Source organism: Sphaeramia orbicularis, chromosome 10 (genome assembly GCF_902148855.1).
Source record: "Sphaeramia orbicularis chromosome 10, fSphaOr1.1, whole genome shotgun sequence".
Classification (NCBI taxonomy): Eukaryota; Metazoa; Chordata; class Actinopteri; order Kurtiformes; family Apogonidae; genus Sphaeramia; species Sphaeramia orbicularis.
The window spans coordinates 18,186,371-18,208,750 of record NC_043966.1 but is presented as its reverse complement, the minus strand read 5'-3'; the positions used below and the strand labels follow the sequence as shown (position 1 = coordinate 18,208,750).

The window sequence follows — 22,380 nt, the reverse complement described above, 5'->3', positions numbered from 1 at the left end:
CTAAAACCAGCCTGTTTTTTCTTACATATGCAAAAGTGAGTACAATGACAATGGCATTATCCAGTGTGGCATCTCCAGTGCGAGTTAGAACCATTAAAAAGTGCATCTGTTGATTAAAGAATAACAATTTGCCAGGGTAAAATGTATTAAACATAGTTAGGAGACAGAAGAAAACTCATGACAAAAAACTATATAGTATGTAAAGGTTTATGTGAGAATAACCTTATTTCTATATCAAATTTTAAAAGCCTGTAGCCTTTTGTTTAAATTAAAGGAAACTGAAGGATTAATCTGCACAATTACCTCCTGAATACAGAGGGTTTAGTAGCTGTCTTTAAGGTTTGTGGTTTGGTGTTGCACAGAACTAAACCAGTCACAAACCACCTGGTTGATGCGGATGATATGAACAGAAGGTGAGCGTCGTTTATAAGCTGAATACGCTGTCAGGTTTTCTATGAGGCCATTTGTCAGTGGACACAGAGAAAGACAAAGGGAGTAAAAGCAGACAGAGATGACCTCCTCTGACCCCAGATCAGCAGAGAGTTGACTGATGCTGAACTGTTTCATCCAAGGTGAGCAATGCTGATGTTTGTTTTCCTCAGAACACAAGGGAGAGGTGGGGGAAGGAACCGGACGAGTGCGAGGAGGAAGAACTCGAAGAGATTCTGGTAAATGGCATCAACACCAGCACATCAGACCTGGGACTCCCCTGTGGTTCCACCCAATCTCTGAAATCAAAATTTGCTTTCACTGGCCATCATTAAATACCCTCAGTGATTAATGTCACTTTTGTATGTTCTGTATTCTTCTCCCATAACAGTCAGAGGTTTTGCCTTCTTCTAAGAAATCTGAGATCTTCGAGTTTCACTTCTGTGACTTTGAGCACAGTGAACTGGACCTGGTGAAGTGTGGCATCAGGATGTACTATGAGCTGAAAGTGGTGGACAAGTTTCACATTCCAAGAGAGGTGCGCCCTGAGTTTGTATTTATTTATTTTTATCTTAACCCTTAGACCAGTGTTTTTCAACCTTGGGGTCAGGACCCCACGTGGGGTCACCTAAGATTTCAAATAACTGATTAAAAAAAACAAAAAACTTCTGAATAAAAAAAATATGGTGAGTTGAGAGAGACAACCACAATACATAAAAGACATGACAAACTGTGAAGCTGAAACTGAAGCACTGCGGTACTGTTTATCTGTCAAATGTTCATTGTGGTCGGTTTCAGATGCTGCAGCTCTTTCATAATTCATAGTTTGAGTTATTGTTTGCTCAGTATTAATTGTCAGCCTTGAAAATACAAGCTGGACTGACTGTACATATCCTGACCAAGGAAAATAAAATTCTCACTTTGTGCAGCAATATACACCTGGATTTTCTGCCTCCGTCCATAATAAAATACATTATATAGACTAAATGTCATCTAAAATTAATGTTTATTTGCAACATAGTATAGCAAACTATTACATGATCAAAAACAAATTAATTTTACCAAAAAAAATGGCTGAGTTTTGCCAGAAATTTGTGGTGTTACAATGGGGTCATGAGCCAAAAAAGGTTGGAAACCACTGGCTTATGTTGTTGTGTCTTATGATCTGAGCCAGTGGAAGCATGTACATATTAAATAAAAGAGGTCCCAGGATGTAGCCTTGGGGAACGCCACGTGTTATTTTTCTCTTTTCAGATTACAGACGGCTTAGTTCATATACATATGCGTTTTAAATTGAGCATGAATAGACCTTAGTCTTTGGCCTCTACATGAAACCCCTTGGCCATCTTTTCCAACTAAAGGCTCTGTATCACAAAGCACGAATCACAGTCTGGAGGGTGGCTGCTTTGGTCTCTAGAGGTACATTTTTTTTTTCTCACCAGAAGGACAAACTGTAATCCACAACAGATATGAGGAATTTAAAGAAGTAATACAGGCTAAAACCAACACAGCTGCTATAGCCAAAGCCAGGAAGGAAAGCTGGCATCAGACTCCCCACTGTGTGAATGTTTAATTTAATATTCATTTCAATACCAAATCAATATTGCAGCAGTACATCTGACTATGTGTATTCCATTTAATTAATATGGTGCTTACACATATTTTACACGGTGTAAAACCATTTAAGCCGTACTCCTACAGCTGAAGCCTGGCAGTGTTAAACAGTCTGAGGGCAAGGGAAGAACAAATCTAACAACAGAATTCAAAGCTGCAACTTGGCTTTGTGTCAAATCTCATGAGGTTAACAAGGCCAAGGATTTTAATGCTTTAGTCAGTCTCTGTTTGAAGATTAGAGCCTGTACTGAAGACCTAGCGCTGATCCGAGCACCCAAGTCCACGTGAACGTCTAGGAAATTGATTGGATCAATGCTGGTCAGTAGGTGATGCTTTCATACACGTTGAGGCAGTTTCTCCAACTTAACCTGCCCCAAAGTAGGTCAAACTCCACCTGCAGCATCGGTTACCACAGTGATGTACCCTATGTAATAAGTAACGTAACGTGACAGTGAAAACATGGAGTTGAAACAGACCTTAATGCTAACGAACAATGTCTGAAGTTGAGGACACAGAGGAGACTCAAAACATCTCAGGTGAAACTGGGGACGTTGTAGAAGAGGAGACTGGGGACATGATAGAGAACACAGAGGACATCATTAAGGAGATAGGGGAGAGGAGAATGAGGACACTGTAGAAGAGACACTAGAGAAGAGACTGGGCATATCATAAGAAAGACTGTGGACATCATAGGGAAGACAAGAGGCATCATATAAGGAGACAGTGGAGGTGACACTGGGGGCATTTTAGACTAGGTTCTGGGACATCATATGGAAGACCGAAGACAGCCAAGTAGATGAGTATGTTACAGGAGGCACTGTGGACAGCATAGGAGACAACTGGGACATCATAAAGGCGACTGGGGACATTATAGAGAAGACTGGGGTTATCATATAAGAGCATAGGGACACAATAGAAGAGACTGAGGATGTCATAAAGGACACTGGGGACATCAAAGAGGAGACTGGGGACACTGTAGAGGAGACTGGGGACATCGTAGAGGAGACTGGGGACATCGTACAAGAGACTGGGGACATCGAAGAGGAGACTGGGGACATTGTAGAGAAGACTGGGGACATTGTACAAGAGACTGAGGACATCGTAGAGGAGACTGGGGACATCGTACAAGAGACTGAGGACATCATAGAAGAGACTGGGGACGTTGTAGAGGAGACTGAGGACATTGTAGAGGAGACTAGGGACATCGTAGAGGAGACTGAGGACATTATAGAGGAGACTGAGGACATTATAGAGGAGACTGGGGACATTGTAGAGGAGACTGGGGACATCATAGAGGAGACTGGGGACATTGTAGAGGAGGCTGGGGACATTATAGAGGAGGCTGGGGACCATTATAGAGGTGGAAACATCACAGAGAAGACTGGGGACATCGTAGAGGAGACTGGGGACATTGTAGAGGAGGCTGGGGACATTATAGAGGAGACTGGGGACATTGTAGAGGAGGCTGGGGACATTATAGAGGAGACTGGGGACATTATAGAGGAGACTGGGGACCATTATAGAGGTGGAAACATCACAGAGGAGACTGGGGACACAATAGAAGAGATTGGAGACATTATAGGGGGGACTGAGAACATCATGGAGGCGACTGGGGACATTGTAGAGGAGACTGAGGACATTATAAGGGAGACTGGGGACATCATAGAAGAGATGGGGGACATCCTGGTAGTGAAGTGTCCATGAACTCATTTCCTTCACTCTGAAACTCTACCATCTATGCCTTTTGTACTCATTTGTGTTTGGTAGTATTTTGCATCAACAATATGATAAATTGTCCAGATTTCTCCAGTGCAGCAGTGGCTCCTACTCAGGTGTTCTTTTCTTGTGTGATCATAAAATGTCCAAAATGTTTTGCAGGCCTTGGTGAGGTTCATGTACTCTCTCAGTAAAGGCTACAGGAAGATCACCTACCACAACTGGAGACATGGATTCAATGTTGGACAGACCATGTTCACTCTGCTGATGGTGAGACACATGGACTCATTCTTCTTCCACTGTCTTCTCTGCCTGTCCTCTTTACCTCCCTCCTTTATTATCCCGTGACATTCTTACCATTATATTATCAAGAATAGTAGTGAAATATTGCTGTAATATTAATATTGCTGGTGGACAGTCTATCTACTGATGAACTGATCATTTATTCTAAAGTCAGGTGGTTGTGCTGCCTCTGCTGTTCAACCTCTATGTATGTGCACTTTCAATCAGTATAAATTACTTTGCATAATTGTGTGCTTCCATGCATATGCACATACTTCATGCATGTTTCACACTATAAAATATTGAATGCATGCTTGAAGTGATCCCATAAATAAACTGAATCACCTCACCTCTCCACTGTTTGTGTTCTCAGACAGGCGACCTGAAGCGTTACTATACTGACCTGGAGACGATGGCCATGGTCACCGCCGGCTTCTGCCATGATATTGACCACAGAGGAACCAACAACCTCTATCAGATGAAGTAAGAACCACAGGGGGGAGGTACATGTTTTAATACAGTGAAACAGAGAGGAGCCATGTCTGAAGTGTGGTTATTAAAACTTAAATGTATTTATATTATTCATAAACTTACATAAAGTTAGGACTGATTAGATTAAACGTTTCACTTACATACCTTACATATACAGGGGTTGGACAAAATAATGGAAACACCTTCACCTCAAGATGATAATGCCCCAATCCATACAGCTAGAATTGTTAAAGAATGGCATGAGGAACATTCTAATGAAGTTGAGCATCTCGTATGGCCGGCACAGTCCCCAGACCTCAACATTATTGAGCATTTATGGTCAGTTTTAGAGATTCAAGTAAGACGTCGATTTCCACCGCCATCGTCTCTAAAAGAGTTGGAGGGTATTCTAACTGAAGAATGGCTTAAAATTCCTTTGGAAACAATTCACAAGTTGTATGAATCAATACCTCGGAGAATTGAGGCGGTAATTGCCGCACCATATTAAATTATATTTTGTTGATTTTTTTAAGGTGTTTCCATTATTTTGTCCAACCCCTGTAGGTGAGTACATGCTATTATTAGAGAAGAAAAGGCTAAAACACTCATTCGTCCAACATATTTAACTAACAAGGACTTAGTATCTATTCTTGTATTTTATTCTTTTATTTAGGTTTTATTTATTCTTCTGTACAGCACTTTGGTCCACTGCGGTTGTTTTAAAGTTCTTTACAAATGAAGTTGGATTGGATTATTACAATTATTATTATTTCTATAATACTAATACTACTACTACTACTACTACTGCTACTAATAATAATAGTAATAATAATAATATTTACATTTTAGGAAAGTTACAGTTAATGTGCATATTGTGTAAAATGAAAATTTGTGGTTTTAACCAAGTACGGTTCATATTACTACTTTTTTGCCATCCTTTGATTCTGTATCACACTGTTTCTATAATTTCAGGTAAAGTTTATTTATGCTATATTTCTATGACAAACATGACCTCAGTAAAAAGTTCCGTTTCTTGTAATTGCAGTCAGAATTTGTGGAATCAGGTGTTTTTGACTCTTGTCCCCTCAGACTTCAATACGCTGGTATTATTTTTAAAGAGCACTAATTAAAACGGGAACAAAAAAATAAGACATGAAGTCATTAGGGACAAAGTCACAGTTCAGGTTAAAAATTAAGGTTAAAAAGTAGTTTTAATAATTCACTTGATAAGTAGTTCTGTAGCGTACTGTGGAACGTGGAGGTTGAACCATTCATTAAGAAACAATGTCACAGGTGTGTTAGGGTCCATATTTGTTAAACTAAACTGAACAACAAAAGAAAATTGTGAGGACAGCTGAGGTTCCATTCTGACCATAAATCTCTTTATGCATTAATTGTTCAATACATATAAAGAAATTAATCAAAAATCCAAAAAGACAGGAGAAGGACACATACAATAAAATTAATTAATATAACATACTATTAAATGTAGCTATGACCTGATTCCTTCATAAGAACCAACTTTTCTCACTTTGGAAAGAAGACAAATGGGACTGTTAAGTTTTTCCAAGTTATTAATTGTTCCAAAGAGACAGCAGTCACTCCTCCTTTGCACAGACGAGGTAACCTCAGCTCTTCAGGTGAAGGTAACGTCACACACTGAGAACATCAATGAGCTGATATTGACCAGATACACCTCCAGCTGCTCTGCTCCACCTGCTGATGGATGAGCTAATGCGAACCGCTATTAGCTGCAGACGCAGCAGGCCAGGCCCACCCGGGGTTTACCATGCATGATTTATCACAGTGTAACCTCCCAACATGTTGTCTGTGCGTGTGTGTTTCCAGGTCTGGTAATCCTCTGGCGAAGCTTCATGGATCCTCCATCTTGGAAAGACACCATCTGGACTTTGGCAAGACACTGCTGAGAGATGAAGTACGCAGCATCACACATTCACACACATATAGTCTGAAATATGCACTCATACAAACACAGAGAATATATGTAGATTTGTGCAATATACAGTAATGCAGTAATGTACTACTGCAATAAATGAACCTCAAGTCCCGCCCCATCTCCTACCTACTCCATCTGACTTAATGGGTCTTCTCAAACAGGGCTTCTGCCATCATTTTGTCTAAATGAAGAAAAATTGGGAAAGTTCTTCTGTCACACTGCACTTCAGGGTTTTACTCTTGGCTTATAGAAAGTCCAGGCATTGGATTCTGACAATAGGCACATTTTTGGTGAAGATGCCAAATTATACAAATGTTCATTTTTATATTCTTCGCAAGTCAAAGATTTTATTAAATAATTGCACCCAAAACAAAGACAGAGACAACACTAATTGGATATTAAGCTAAACTGAATAGTATATGCATTTTAAATAGAATTTTCAGTTAAAAAATCTGTATATATATTTATTTCAGCAAATAACTACAAACAATTAAACAGACGATAGTTTGTGGGGGCTTATGTATAAGATAATAGTTGTTGTAGTAACTTTGAGCAATATCAAGTTAATTTCTGACATTTAAGAGAGGAGAATCTTTATTTCTGTCTGTAGGTTCACACATGTAAACATGCGCCACACCGAAATTTGTCCTCTGCCTTTACCTCATCACTACATCACACATGCATGCATCACACACTGCATACAAGGAGCAGTGGGCTCACTGTATCAGGTGCCCAGGGAGCAAATCGGGGTAAAGTGCCTTGCTCAAAGGTACATCAGCCAACAATTCTCTGCCAGTCTAGGGAATCAAACCAGCGACCCACTGGTCACAAGCTGACTCTCCAGCCATCTAGGACACAGCTGCTCCCAAAATTGTAAACACCTGCCCTCCAAATTGTAAATACCCAATCAAATGCAATAAAAGTTTTCTTTTACATGTACTATTTGCACACATACACAGGAGCACATTCCTGTCTCTTTCTGCCTGAACTATCTAATAAAGGCATGGAAAATCCAAGAAACTAATACTGGAAAAAAAAAACCTTTACGTAAACAATTTGAAAAAGTTGACCTGAAATGCCAGTTCCGTATGGAATTCATCAAACAATCCATATTATTGTGGACAGGATAATAAATGTGTGCCAGCCCCTCCCATACACACGCCTTGACATTTATGGTCATTTTTTAAGTGACTGACTGGACTTTCCTTTGTGTTTCAGTCATTAAACATTTATCAGAACCTGAACCGTCGGCAGCATGACCTTGTCATTCATCTCATGGACATTGCTATCATCGCCACTGACCTGGCTCTCTACTTCAAGTCAGTACAACAATGTATAAACCAGGAACCCTGCTGTTACGGATCACACAGTTTGTTTTAACTTTTAACTGAACCTCATGAACAACGCGAATGACCTGAAGGAACTTTTACAAACAGGTCACTTAACAGCCATGGAAGAGTGACTTATGAAATGTTACTTTAACCCATAAAGACCCAAAGACAGTTATTCGTCTTTTCATGGTCATCAGATATGACCCATTTGGACGTTCAGAAACTTCATAGTTACCATGGAAACACCATCATCTTCTACAACGTTGATTCACCAGTAAAACCCATGGAGTTGGATCAATGACAGTGGATGGACACACTTGGTTTATGTTCAGTTAATGATAGATTTTACTGAAAAAATCCCTTTCTTTCCAAGTTTTCTCAGTTTTTGGTATGATAATCCTCAAATATAAGGTCAGCATGATGATTAAAATACATGATCAGTAAAATAAATCTAGGAAAATGCCTGATTTTTACTTAAAAAAAAAGCTAAATAGAGAGTATAATATTATGATAAATGATGATAAATCACTTAAAAGTTAAATGGAGAGAAATATTAATTTGGAAACTAACACAACAGTAGCACTGGGTCTTTATGGGTTAATTTATCATACATTTGGGTTTATATACTATATGAACACTCAAAATTTTATATATATTATGATTTCATTTATCATTTTTGCAATTAATTTGTTAACCGGTAAATAACCAAGTAAGTGGCAATAAACTGTACAATTTCATGACATTAACACATGTTAGGAGTTTTATTAATGTAGCTGACTCAGGGAACAGAATACAGCACCTTCTTAAAATCAGTACACTCATAGATTTTATCCATTTACAAATTTGACCTTAAATACTTACCCCTAGTCTACTGACTACACTTTAACTGGCACTTATTTCCCATTTCTTGTGTGATCAAAAAGTTGCAATGTTTTGTTTTGTTATTTTTGTCAACTGTGCCTCCTTGTCTGTTTATCTCCTTTTCTGACTGTTTGATTGATTATTAGGATTCCTCCTCAAATCACCTCTTTCCTTCAGCCTTTCTGTAGTCTTGAACATTCCTATTATCCAGCCCAAATTTATTTACTTAAACCTGAATGTGGAGCCTTTGGTTCCACTAGAAAAAGTGGAAACACAAACCATAATAGTAGAATTGCATGTAAAATTGTCATTGTTTTCCTCCAATGTTAATGGATTATGAAGTACAATAATAAAACATCATGCTTTCTCTCATCCAACCAATTTCAGTTTCAGTAAATCAAGCTTTTTCTTATTATATTTGGAAAAAAAAAACTTGGCATTTGATTGAAGTAATATTGGATGCATTTGTTTAAACTAACAAAAACTTCACTGACGTCAAAGTTGAATGACAAAGAGAAATAAAAGACTAATGAAAATGTCAGCATTCTAAGAGCATATCACTTAAGATGTATTCCTTTAACAAATGACTTGTTTCTGTGCAGAAAGAGGACGATGTTCCAGAAGATTGTAGACCAGTCTAAGACCTATGAGAGCTGGACTGACTGGACCAAGTACATGATGTTGGAGACCACCCGCAAGGAGATTGTCATGTAGGAACCAATACACATACACACAAATATTCATTAAACAGAAGTCTGTGTGTATATGTGGACTGTTGTCTCATGGGTGTTGTGTTCTCCAGGGCCATGATGATGACAGCCTGTGACCTGTCTGCCATCGCTAAACCATGGGAGATCCAGAGCAAGGTGTGTGCGATCCTTTCGTAGGTCCGCTATAGTCGGATAATGTATATCCAACTTTCCCAATACACAGCAGCTCATGTTAATAAGACACACACTCATACACAGGCTCTGGCAGAGTCTCAGTAAGAAGCGAACCTGTGATAAAGCGCACACCGAATGACACTTTGTCACCGCTGCCATTTCTCTCAGCGGCGTTCAGCAGTGAATCCTGACGGCCTCATGCATCAAAAGCAACCTGCTGCTTTTCATTCCCCTCATCACCACCTAGCAGGCTCAGCGTTTTATTTCAGTAAAGTATGTAATATAGACATCGCCTCTGAGCCTGCATACGGGCATATCAATATCGACAGAAAACATCTCCGACTACTCGTCAGGCGCGGCTGGAGTGATATTTTTTACTTTTGTCTGCAATTTACCGGGAGCATATGCTGTGTCTCAGTATTGCCTGCGTGACATTCTTAGAAAGAATAAAGAGTAAAGACATGAATAGACCCATATATACCCATACACTGATCTTGCTGGGTGCTGGACAATGAACGTCAAAAGTGAATAAAGGAAAAAAAATCTGCACACCAGTATAGCTGCCATATTACGGTTTATTTCAGTCATGAAATTGATGCACGACTTTTTTGTGCTTCACATCCTTATACACCTTCGCAGCAGTTTCATCAACGTCGTACCCAGAATAAAATGAGCAATAGTAATATAAAGTGCAACTTGAAAGTTAACAACTACAGATAAATTGAGGCGTAGGAAAATGGTCTGATAAGGGACATGTAGGTAGATTTTTTTTTCAGTTCTCTTCAAAAGCTGAGAAACTTATGTGACTTAACATAGAGAACAGTCAAGCTAGTGTAACACTAATTGTAGATAATTTATTTATCAAGACAGGGGTTGTTGTTTGTTTACCCGACCATTGCAAAAGAGAAAACCACACTATTGACTGGAACAACACCAGGGTTATTTGTGCTGAAAGCAACAAATACCATCACTGAATCAGAGAGGCCATTGAGATATGGAAACACACTCCAAAGACAATGAACAGGGATGATGGCGCATACACCTTATCACACACCTGGGATGCGGTCAGACAGCAGGGGGCGTAAACCCTCCCTGCAGTCTGTCCAACCCTCCTGAACATCTTATAAGACACGTCACAGCAACATCATTGTGAGGCTTCTGACAAAGGCTACAGGAAGTAGCTGAAACTAGTAAACAGGTAAACAAACAACTACCCCCGTCTTGATAAATAAATTATCTACAATAATTGTATGTGGAACACAGTATGAAACTCTACCAGACTTAGTGTAACACTAATGGTTTTAGCTGGGTTGGAGTTCTGCGTAGTCGTACTTAAAGGGGTCATACGCTCATAAGTTTACACACCCTGACAAAATGCTCATGGGATGGTCTTGGATGTTCTAACATGAGAATGACCCAAAACACAAGGCCAAGTCGACCTGTCATTGGCTACAGCAGAAAAAAGTGAAGGTGAAGGAGTGTCCATCTCAGTCTCCTGACTTCAGTATCATTGAGCCACTTTGGGGAGGTCTCAAACATGCAGTTCATGCAAGAAAACCCCAAATCTTAAAAGAACTGAAGGTGTTTTGCCAAGAAGAATGGGCAGCTTTACCATCTGAGAAGATAAAGTGCCTCATCCACAACTACCACAAAAGACTTCAAGCTGTCAGATGTTGAAGGGGCCAATACAGAGGATTAAGAACTAGGGTATGGAAACTTTAGATCAGGGTCATTTGGATAGTTTCTGTTCTCAGTATGATTTAAAAAGAGCAAACACATTTGTTTGATAATAAATTCAATTAAATTTTATTTGCAGAGCCCTATATCACAAAAAGGTTGCCTCACAGGGCTTTACAGAATTAGTTGGATATGAAAACAAACAGTCAAATAAACAGTAGATGAAGGAAATGGATTAATGTCCCGGGCATCCCCTGTCCTTAGACCCTCCTTCTCAGCAAGGAAAAACTCCAAAAATCCAGTGGGAAAAGAGAAACCTCGGGGAGAACCACAGTGAAGGAGAGATCCACTCCCATGGATGGACAGGCTGTAGATGCACCATTACTGATAGATGTCCATTTGCGGATGTAGTTCTAGTATGTAAAGATGCAGTAGGGTGGGGGCACATAAATGGCTTCACCCAACCACTAGCCACGAGTGAAAGAAAAATTTTTGTATTATCATTCATATTCTCTGAAAAATGGCCAAAGAATCACAAATTCTGCTGGGGTATGTAAACTTATGAGCACAACTGTTTGTAGTATTGTTATTTCAAACTCTCACCAGCCATGGAAAGTCCCATATCAGAACACATCTACATTGGCCAAAACCACCAATGAATGATTGTCATGTATCCACAAACTGTGTCAGCCGCTGATTAAAGTATAAAGCTCATTGTTTATACACATCTGCATTACAGTATCATTGAGTTTTCCTTTTCAAACTAAAACTCAGAGCCAGTTATTTTGACAGTCAGTTGAAATAACACCGTGTTTATAATGTTCACATGCTGCATTAGCTGATAATGTGTGTGTACATTTCCAACAGGTCATAGCTTTATTATTTGAGTCTTGTTTGTTTCATTTCAGGAAAAGACTAACTTACATCTCCTAGTATCTATACATAAAAAATTGCATAGTTATGAAATGTATATATCACTAGATTAATGACAATATAAGAGACTGTTCTGAGATTTTTCCTCCTGCTGCGCTGAACTGCTGCCAATTAGGATATCCACTTTATTTTTTTGGTTTGGTTTCACCTTTATCTGCACCTGGTGAGTCAGTTTCACATCCCACGCACACTGTCAGGGGATCTACATCGTCCACCACCCTCCGGCAACACGTGCTCCAAAAGTAGTTTGATGACTAACCGTTCCTCTTAGAATATAGAGATAACATACTGTAGATGCATCCTCCGAGACTGTTTTGCTTCTGATCATGAGCGAAGAGCTGCAGAAATTCTCAGAGACAAAAGAAATTAATCTCCGAGGTCTTAAAAATGATAACGTTGTCAGATTCAAGCGTAAAACAATGAAGTTAGTTGGATTTCCACTGATGTCAGGCAGCACTGTTTAAGGGTGTTACGGAGAGACAAAAGCTATAGCTACTCTATTGTTGATAAGATTTTCCGCTGACATTTTTATGGTTTATATTTTATTTTTCTCTCACTCTTGCCTCCCACTCACACTGAATCTACACGCTGCAGCAGCCTCATGGCAATTGCTCCCCCAAAACTGGCTTGATGACTAACTGGTTCTAAAATAAGGGTTCCTATCCTGAATACAGAATCCACATATTATTCATCAGATCTCCATTTTAGTGAGGGAACACAGGCTTTCATATCCCCACAATACAAAGGCTGAAAGTGTTCAGTGAGCAGTGAATGAGAGTCTCTTTTATGAGACACTGTGAGAGTGTTATAGATGGTTTTAACAACAGACCGTATATGGGAACTGGTCCTGCTCAATTATATGCTGCTCTGTCTCCTGAAAATCGCACTCCAACAGTAGTTTTTATGATCTACTGCATTTGAATGGATAATTTAATGAAACTTGATAAATGACATTCCCTCATCTAATTCAGAAACCACTTACATGCATTCTTTGTCTGCATCTTGTCTATAAGTGTAAGCTTTTCAATGTTTTATATTGTTGGAAGAAAAATAGGCAATCGGAACTGATTTACTAGATTAAATGAATTGGTTAAGAATTACCCAGCTCATAGAAAATGTCCTGTTTGGAGTGATTTAAGTGTCTCTCTGATTTTTTTTTTTTTTTTTTTTGCTGATGGCATGACCACAATAAATCCATATTTACTGACTTGTCAAATGTTTTCATCCGTCCTCCAGGTGGCGCTGTCTGTAGCTGCCGAGTTCTGGGAGCAGGGAGATCTGGAAAGGACAGTCCTAGAGCAACAGCCCATTGTAAGAATACGAACAGTTTAGGATTGAGAGAATAAAAACACACAATTTCATTTCATTTATTTCGTTCGTGGTTGTGCATTTCATCAGCAGACATTCAATAATCATCAAGTCAACAAACATATACACAGCCATGCTCGAAAAGGAGCAGGATGAAGAAAATCTTATATTTCCTGCCCCCTTCTAAATAATAATAGCCTTAATGGTTAGCTGTACACAACTAGCTATAAAATCATACTGTATACAGTCAGACAAACCAAACTAAATACATCAAAAGATAATAATGAATACAAAACCAAGTGCAAAACTGTACAAAACATAGGTAAATATATACCTGACGAAATGATGCAAAACCATTATACAAGACCAAAATAAATAAATAAATATGTCACAAGAAGCAAAACAAATACAAAGCAAAATGTAAAAACTTATAACTGTTCATATCATCTCATTGTTCTGTCTTTATACACTTTTTTCAGTCTGAATTCATAGTTAAAAAAAAAAAAAAAAAGGCCGTCTTCCACTGAGCAATTTATGCACTGTTGCCCTTAAAATTGGACTAAAAGCTCTGCATTTAATTTCAGTACTGACTGGTGTATAGATAACTCGTTCAATATGATTTCATTAAATTGTGGAACCTGTGTCTCCGGTTTAATTGTAATCTGTGTGACAGTATAGAAATTAACTGAAGAAAGTGACCCTCACTTTTACTTTGATTTTTAATACATGACAATGTATTACATTTTGCACCTAGTCTAAAATTTCTGAGAATATTCTGCAAAAGATAGTTGATGAAATTATGATCCTTTTTTCACTCTGTGTTTCATTTCATTTCTTTCCAATATGAATAACAGACACTGCCAAAAACTCTTAAACCTAATTTTCTCCATTTAACAGTCAGTCTGACACAAATAATCCCATCACAGTTTACAGTACTACCATGACTCAAAACAGTGAATATACAGTCATGGAAAAAAATTATTAGACCACCCCTTGTTTTCTTCAATTTCTTGTTCATTTTAATGCCTGGTACAAGTAAGTGAAAAAAATAATCACTAAAATGAACAAAAATGGAATAAAATACGCAACACATTTACTACAAATGAATGAAATACTGAACAAAATGAACCAAAATGAAGAATATCAAGACTTGAAATGAGCAAAATACTGAACAAACAAATAAATTAATAACAAAAATAACTAAAATAGTTGCCCAAATGAATGAAAACTGAACAAAATAAGCAACAAAGTGAACAAAAACAAAGAAAAGTCATCCCCGTATCTGATTTTTTTGGTACGTCGTAACTCAGATCTGCATGAACTCAATGTGACACAAATAAAAATACAATGCAGTTTTATACATGCATGACATCTGGTCACACTACATACAGACCTTTATTATAACTTTATTATGATACTAGAAAGCCTCCCTTTTAATCCTCTATGTAAATGCACCTACAGTCACGGAAAAAATTATTAGACCACCCTTGTTTTCTTCAATTTCTTGTTCATTTTAATGCCTGGTACAAATAAAGGTACATTTGTTTGGATAAATATAATGATAACAACAAAAATAGCTCATAAGAGTTTAATTTCAGAGCTGATATCTATCTATTTTCCATGTTTTCTTGGTAATAACCAAAATCACTTCAGTTCTTACATCAATAGCTATGGCACTGTACTTACAAAAACAATGCTTTTAGGCATTCCATGTTTTCTTTTCTGTCTGTTTTAGTCACATGATACACACAGGAGTTAGTACTTGATCGCATAACCATTGTTTTTGATGACTTTTGATGGTCTAATAATTTTTTCCGTAACTGTACATGTAGGAGCTATCCCACACTTTACCATGTGACTGAAGATATCTGCTTTCCACATATTGTAACAATCCAGTTTAATGGTTTTACACTTCCAAAGACCAAAATGAATATTCCTCTAATTAATTTGATATGTTGCTCAGCTCTTCTTTTCAGTCTTTCTCAAATCACTTTATTCCAGTGAGCTAAAGTTTTAGAAAGGAGAAAGAGGACTTGGTGGGAGGACAGGAATCATGGGAATTATGGCAGGATAAGACTCTCCTTGGGGCCTCAATTTAGGATGGAGAGTGGGAAGGACAGGATGAGAGAGAAGCAGAACAACAGACAAAATCACAGTTGGAAGAAGAAATGAAAAGATTTAGTTCCCTGCGGCAGCGGTGGTAAGCGATGTACAGGCCATTATGTGGAGCACTGATACAGAAAGAGCGGTCGCCGTGGCCCTAACCCAGCCGACCGTACCCTCCCCTGGCTCCCTCTCCTCCTCCTCTCAGCCTCGGAGTCTCCTTCTCTCATTTTCATTCCCTCACGTCCTTGAAACACTTGAAGACCGTCCCACAGTCACTCACCTCACGGTGCTCTGAATTTAATTGCATCTGTGTCGGTGGGGAAAACTTTTCATTTTGATCAGTTTGTATTTTCACAGCAGTCGATTCCGTGACTCACTGTGGTCAGAAAAGGGAAAAAAAAGACTTCACACAGCTCTGACTTTTCAGTAATTTTATCAGGAAGTGTAGGTGGGCAATTTTACCCGGCAATTACAGCCAGCATGAATTTCCTCTTTTGTCACAGTTCTGATTTTTGCAGTGTGGTCAGACGCTCACATCGATGTGAATCAGTTAAAAGGCATTAATGGATTAGAGCTCGCTTTTGCAAATGTGACAGGTTTATTCTTCTCAATTTAAAATTTCAATACATAAAAATCTATCCTTTAGTTGAAGGCTCCAAACTGCAACAAAAGTTCTGACACTTCCTGAAGCGTACATCTAAAGCCCTGCTGCTGGGGTTAGGGCTTCAGATCAACCCTGACAGAGGGATTATTTCACAATACTGACCAGCTCACTCTTCATTCTCCTTATATGACTATTCTCAAAACTAAAATAGTGGCATAAAAATGATCGGATTAATTAAAAAACGTACAGGGTTTGGATGGGTGCTTGAAATCCTTGAAAATGCTTGAATTTCAACGTTGAGTTTTCAAGGTCTGAAAAGTGCTTGAATTTTAGTTGAAGTGCTTGAAATGTGATTTATTATTCTTATTTTTTAATATTTATCAGGTTAGATGGCAAGCCAAAGCTACTTACAGAGAGGTGATACATTTTTAAAAATAAAACTTTGTCAAAAAAAGAAAATCAGTGGGTGTTCTCAGGTCGACTCCAGGTAAATTTTTATCTTAATCTTTGGCTCTGTGCGAGTGTTCCTTTTTTTTTTTTTTGAGATAAAACTTTGTGTTCTTTAATTTCTAAACTTTTTTGCTATTATAAAACATAATTTTAGATGTTTATAGCATAATACAATGTACATCATTGTGATAAAAAGTGAAAAAAAGTATTATGAATATATGTGCACATGTATTTTACTTCAGTGACAAGGTGCTATTCTGCAAAATTTGAAAACAACTCATAAAAGTGCTCGAATTTGACCTCAAAAAATGTGTGTGAACCCTGAACTGAGTTGTCTCTTTTAATTTCGTTGTACATATGTATAATGACAATAAAGGCATTCTATTCTATTCTATTCTATTCTTTTCTATTCTATTCTATTCTATATATCCCCTAAATGTAATGGTCTATGAGATGGTTAGACTGTACTATATGGACAAAAATATGGGGACACATTACACCTTCTGCTTGTAGGAGTTTCCATTGATTTGATGTATTACATTGTTCTGTTTTGTTTTTTAAATGTTCATGTCAGTTGTCCATAATTATCATGATAAATGTCAAATCAATATTCATTTTAAGTTTAAAAGCTCATTTTTCATTTTGAGTGAGACTTGGAGAAAAAAAAAAGATAATTAATTGTGGTTAAAAATGATTATTTATACTCAGAACATGACAAATATGCCAGAAATCAAGAGGGAGAACATTCATTCATTTATTTTCTGAACTGCTAAGTCCAGTTGCAGGGATGCTGGAGCCTACCCCAGTTAACAGTCTGCAAAGATGGGGTACAAATAATTTTAATTTTTTTTTTGCGTAATTCAAGCAAAAAAATCTGCCAATGGAATAAGTGAAAGTTATTTTGGTAAGATTTCTTTTAAATAAGATTTTCAAGATCTATTGTCTAAAAATAAGTTATTGTATCTCACTGAAAAGTTAGTCTTTAGTTGATTATGTCTTATTTTAAGTGTGATGAGTTATTTTGACTAGAAATAAGAAAAATACACTTGATAAGATTTAGATTTTTGCAGCGTAGTGACTTTAAGTACCACCAAACCGGAGACACAGGACTCTACACTTTAATGAAATCAGACTGAAGCACTTATTTATACACCACTCATTCCTGAAATTAAATACAGAGTGTAATCTCTTGCTAAATGTATGTGAAAGGGCCTTGAATATTGTATTGTACTGAATATATGTTTTTTCTACATCTCAAGTTTTCATTTTTTCAGTTATAGATCAGGTTATAGGTCAGAGGTAAAGAGGTAAAATGCAAACATTGTGGGAATTTCACCGTAAACACATTTCTCTCTCCTCTAGCCCATGATGGACCGAAACAAAGCAGACGACCTGCCAAAGCTGCAGTGTGGTTTCATCGACTTTGTCTGCGCATTTGTGTATAAGGTTAGATGTCACTTCACACAAAAACACAGTCTGATTGCTTTTATTTTGAACGTATGTGCTTTTTACATTGCTTGTAATTGGGATGAAGTAAACATCTGTTGAGTATTTGAACGTAAAGTTGTTTGATTATGTTGAATTAAAACCCCACAAATGCAGCCATGAACACTGGCAGGGTAACAAAAATATGAACACCACATAAGGGTTAATATAACCTCACTGTAACAAAGTAATGGATACATTTTAGGTAGAGTTAGATGCAGATATGACACTGTATGAGTTCGATGTGAGGACCAGTATTTGTCATCTGATAACTGATGACATTTTATTTAGTATTGATCCCACTTTGTTGGGTAATTTCATTTCAAGTTGCTTTACACCACCTGGTACTCAGTGGATTTTTAGGATTGAATTTTGTTATGATTTGATTAATTTCAACAATTTGCATCTCACAAAGTTGTATCGATTTCAGTGTGATTTAATTTGGGTCGACTCTTGTCCTTTCCTGTGTTTCCAGGAGTTCAGCCGTTTCCACGTGGAGATCACCCCGATGCTGGACCGCCTGATGAACAACAGGAAAGAGTGGAACGCCCTGAAGGAGGTCCACGAAGCAAAACTTGCCGCCATCGAGGAGGCCAAGAAAGCCAAGGAGGAGGCAGCTCAGAATGCAGCAGCAGCCAAGCAAGGTATGAGACAAAAGACAAGACAAAAGTAGGCAGTGAACGCACAGAATAACAACTAAGGGCCTCAGATCTGTAACAGCCTGGGCTACGTTTTATATGAATTTGTTAACACATGAATGTATATTTGTTGTACATTAACCATGTTCAGAAAATGGCAAAAAAAGAGAACATTTATTGCAATTGTGCAAACATTTAGAAGGTTGTATACACATTAATTAATTTAGTATACATATATATATTTTCTTAAATTAGCCGATTTTAATACATTTTCATGCAGATGAATGGGCTGTGGGCTTAAAAAAATACATGTGGTCTAACTGTGATTTATCCTAATGTAACATAAGGGTTCGCTGGTGGTTAATGGTCCATTCTTTATAAAATGAGACAGCAGGATGGAGACAGATTTCTTCTTAAACGGTGCTTTACTTTTCACATACCGCAACTACTACTACGACACTTCCTGAAACATCTCCTCACATGACTGAACTAACCAATCAGGAGCTAGCAGTACTTAGATCGGTAAATGTAAGCGATTTAGAAAAGGCAGATTCAACAGATCATCCCAGCTGCTTGGATACTACAAATGAGAATGTTCAAATGTGCAAATGTGTAAATAATAATTCTGCAAACATAAATGTAAATAGTTATTTGGGTAAACAGTGTCAATATATTTTTAACAAATACATGAATTTACTAATTAGCTGTAATTTATTTCACTGTTGAACCTTATATTTCTTCAACATAAATTACCTTAACTTCTGAGCCTTACACTAACACCAATTCATGTGCATTCAAGTTCTCAATAGGAAGGTGTTCATTAATGAAGTAATACATTTATTTTGAGTTTTTGTAAATAAGGGTCTCAGAGTAAACAAGCTGTTATGGTCATCTTATGGAACCATGACATCAGACAAACCAGATTGAGCCAAACTATAACTTCTCTTTTTAATGAGGCACCAGTTAAGGGTTCAAAGCTAATTTCAGGTATTCAACTAAAATACAGTTATAAATGCATTCTTCCATAATTAGTTTTACCAGATAGATACAAATACAGATACAGAATTGAACTTTATTGGTCCAAGGGGGAAATTCAGTTTCATAATCAGCTCAATAAAATAAAAGACAGAAAGAATGAATCATTAGACTGAGATGTTGTAGACTCTGATGGCAGAGACCATGAAGAATTCAGATATTTCCACATATACCTGTTTTTTAAATAATTTTTTAAAAAGTTATATCCCATGGGGCACAGCAGAAGGGCCGGGGCCTTGGCTCTCTATTGCTTTCTGAGTGTAGTTATTCCTGTAAATCAAACAAAATGGATAGTATTTAAAAAAAAAAACAAAAAACAAAAAGAAAACATGTGCTCAAGCAGTTGTATTGTACCAGTTTAGAGCTGCAGTTATAATTTTTTTTTGTAATTGATTTATCTGTCTTCAATTTGATTGAACGTTAATTTGAATACTTGATAATAATTGATTTGTGCCAAATAATTGTTTCAGCTGTATACTAGTTATTTACTTTCCAGCCACAAAATTTTTTTTTTTTTTTTTTTTAATTCTTTTTATTAAATTTTACAATTGTTATCAAACAGAACAGAACAACTCAAACACCCACCCACCACACCAGTGTACTATAAGATACATATTAAAATATATTACATGACATATCCAGCCAGCCACAAAAATTTGACATTTTATTTACATTTTAATACAGCTATTGCTATTCCTGGTCACACTACATACGATCAAAGTTTGGTGAATTCCCTTAACCAAAAAAAAGAAGCAATTGTGCAGATGTCATGTTATTGACTCACATGTAAACAAATGATATACATGCTTTACTTTTACTGAATTACAAAAACTGAACTGTCTTCCTGTTTTTCTCTTTTCTTTTTCTTCCTGTTTTCCTTCCTGTTTTCTTTCCTTCCTTCCTGTTTTCCTTCCTATTTTCCTTCCTTCTTTCCTTCCTTCCTTCCTGTTTTCTTTCCTTCCTTCCTTCCTTCCTTCCTTCCTTCCTGTTTTCCTTCCTTCCAACACAACACACAGCGACTGCAGCTCAGCCGTCAAAGACTTGTGTTCTCAGCTAAAGTGGCAGCAGCACCAGTTTGCTTCCAACATATATGTGGACATCCCTCTTCCATCTTCTATCTTCTTCTACTGTATATCTACATAGCGTTTTTTTCTTTATGTATACTTTTAGATAATACTAAATGTATGCTATCCTTTTCACTCAATCATATCTATTAATTTGTCACTTCAAAGTACTGGTTACAACATTAATTTCTTACTGTATTTTTAAAAGCTTTGTATAATCTGTCTCTTTAATGTGCTGCGTTGTTCTGCGTTGCTTCTTTCTGTCCATGATTTCTTACAACTCGCACCATGATTGGACTGTGTAGGTGTTTGTATGAAGCCCTGACATTTTAATCTTGAACTTGGGCGTCAACACTTCATGGACATTTTCAAAAGCAGCTGCTTCAGTGCTTTAAAAGTTGCTGTGAATTCTCTCTATTGCTGTTCTATTAAAACTATTGACTCTCTAGAAAGGTGTAACTGGGACAATGTTTAGTAGAATTGTTGCAGTACGTAGAGGTTCTTTGTTGTGTTGATATTCCAAACTCTCAGCAGCAGCAGGAAGTTGCATACCAGAGCATAATTATGGCTACCAAAACCACCAGAGAATCAATGCTATGTATCTACAGACTGTATCACTGATGGAATAAAGTATAAAGCTCATTGTTTACACATGTCCGTATTATGGTATCATCAAGTTTTCCCCTTCAAACAAAGTCATAGCCAATTATTTTCACAGTTGGTCACAATAACTCTGTGTCTTATGATCTTCACGTGCCGCATCAGCTGATAGTTTACATTATAGCTCTGTTAGCTTAGCTCTGTTTTTAGATGGAAAACAGCCACAGTAAAACCACAAATCACCTCTGTTTTCTGTAAAGATTGTGTTGTCAGTAGCTGAATTTAAGACCTACAATCCACGCTTACAGTGGTGGAAAAAAGTTTTTGGACACCCCATGCATTTGTGGTATATTGCATGTAGAATCACTCTTAAGTCACTGATCTCTGCCAAGAATTGCTGATCCATTTTTGAAACCCACATGCTCCCTTCTGCACATGCTCTGTTCCATCAAGGTCTGGATATTTCAATGAGATAATGCGTTTTGAAACATATACAGGGCATGACATGTAGAAACTGTCAAGAATTTAGTTTCGTTATATTTTTCTTGTAGTCAATAAAAAAAAAAAAGACAAACTTAGTGTTGTCTGATTGATGCAGCCACATCCTTTGAAAAACAAAGAAGTTTTTTCTGCAAATATTTCATGATATTTGAGATTTTGTGAAATTTTAAGGGTGTCTGAAAGCTTTTTCCGCTATTGTATTTTCTCCCACAAAATCACATCACATTCACAATAATGTGGATCTTCTGTAACTGTACAAAGCAACCCTCCAAACACTAATCTACAGATAAGAAATGTTCAACCTATAAAAAAACTCTTAAACCCATACATTTTACAAACAGGTGGTGTCAGGCACAACAAACTCCACCCCTCACATGTATTGTAGCTTATTTTGGCATCAATCCAGCTGATGTCATCATGTCTGTGTATGTGCT

The 22,380-nt window shown here is 37.4% G+C and overlaps 1 protein-coding gene across 4 annotated transcripts in view; it reads left to right on the top strand.

The window, feature by feature from the left end:
* The window catches only part of pde6a (phosphodiesterase 6A, cGMP-specific, rod, alpha), a 55,194-nt gene extending 33,696 nt beyond the window's left edge, over window positions 1–21,498 (top strand). For 3 of the 4 annotated variants that reach the window (XM_030146258.1, XM_030146259.1, XM_030146260.1), the window contains 12 exons: window positions 603–668; window positions 821–967; window positions 3,922–4,029; window positions 4,415–4,524; window positions 6,361–6,448; window positions 7,688–7,788; window positions 9,264–9,371; window positions 9,464–9,527; window positions 13,392–13,466; window positions 17,986–18,069; window positions 18,584–18,752; window positions 20,798–21,498. In XM_030146258.1, the coding sequence (XP_030002118.1) occupies window positions 603–668; window positions 821–967; window positions 3,922–4,029; window positions 4,415–4,524; window positions 6,361–6,448; window positions 7,688–7,788; window positions 9,264–9,371; window positions 9,464–9,527; window positions 13,392–13,466; window positions 17,986–18,069; window positions 18,584–18,752; window positions 20,798–20,838 (1,161 nt within the window). In that variant the 3' untranslated portion in view covers window positions 20,839–21,498. Of the gene's footprint in view, window positions 1–602; window positions 669–820; window positions 968–3,921; window positions 4,030–4,414; window positions 4,525–6,360; window positions 6,449–7,687; window positions 7,789–9,263; window positions 9,372–9,463; window positions 9,528–13,391; window positions 13,467–17,985; window positions 18,112–18,259; window positions 18,284–18,583; window positions 18,753–20,797 lie in introns of those variants that run through there. The other variant, XM_030146261.1, reaches the window with a different exon arrangement.
* The last annotated feature ends 882 nt before the right edge of the window (window positions 21,499–22,380 follow it).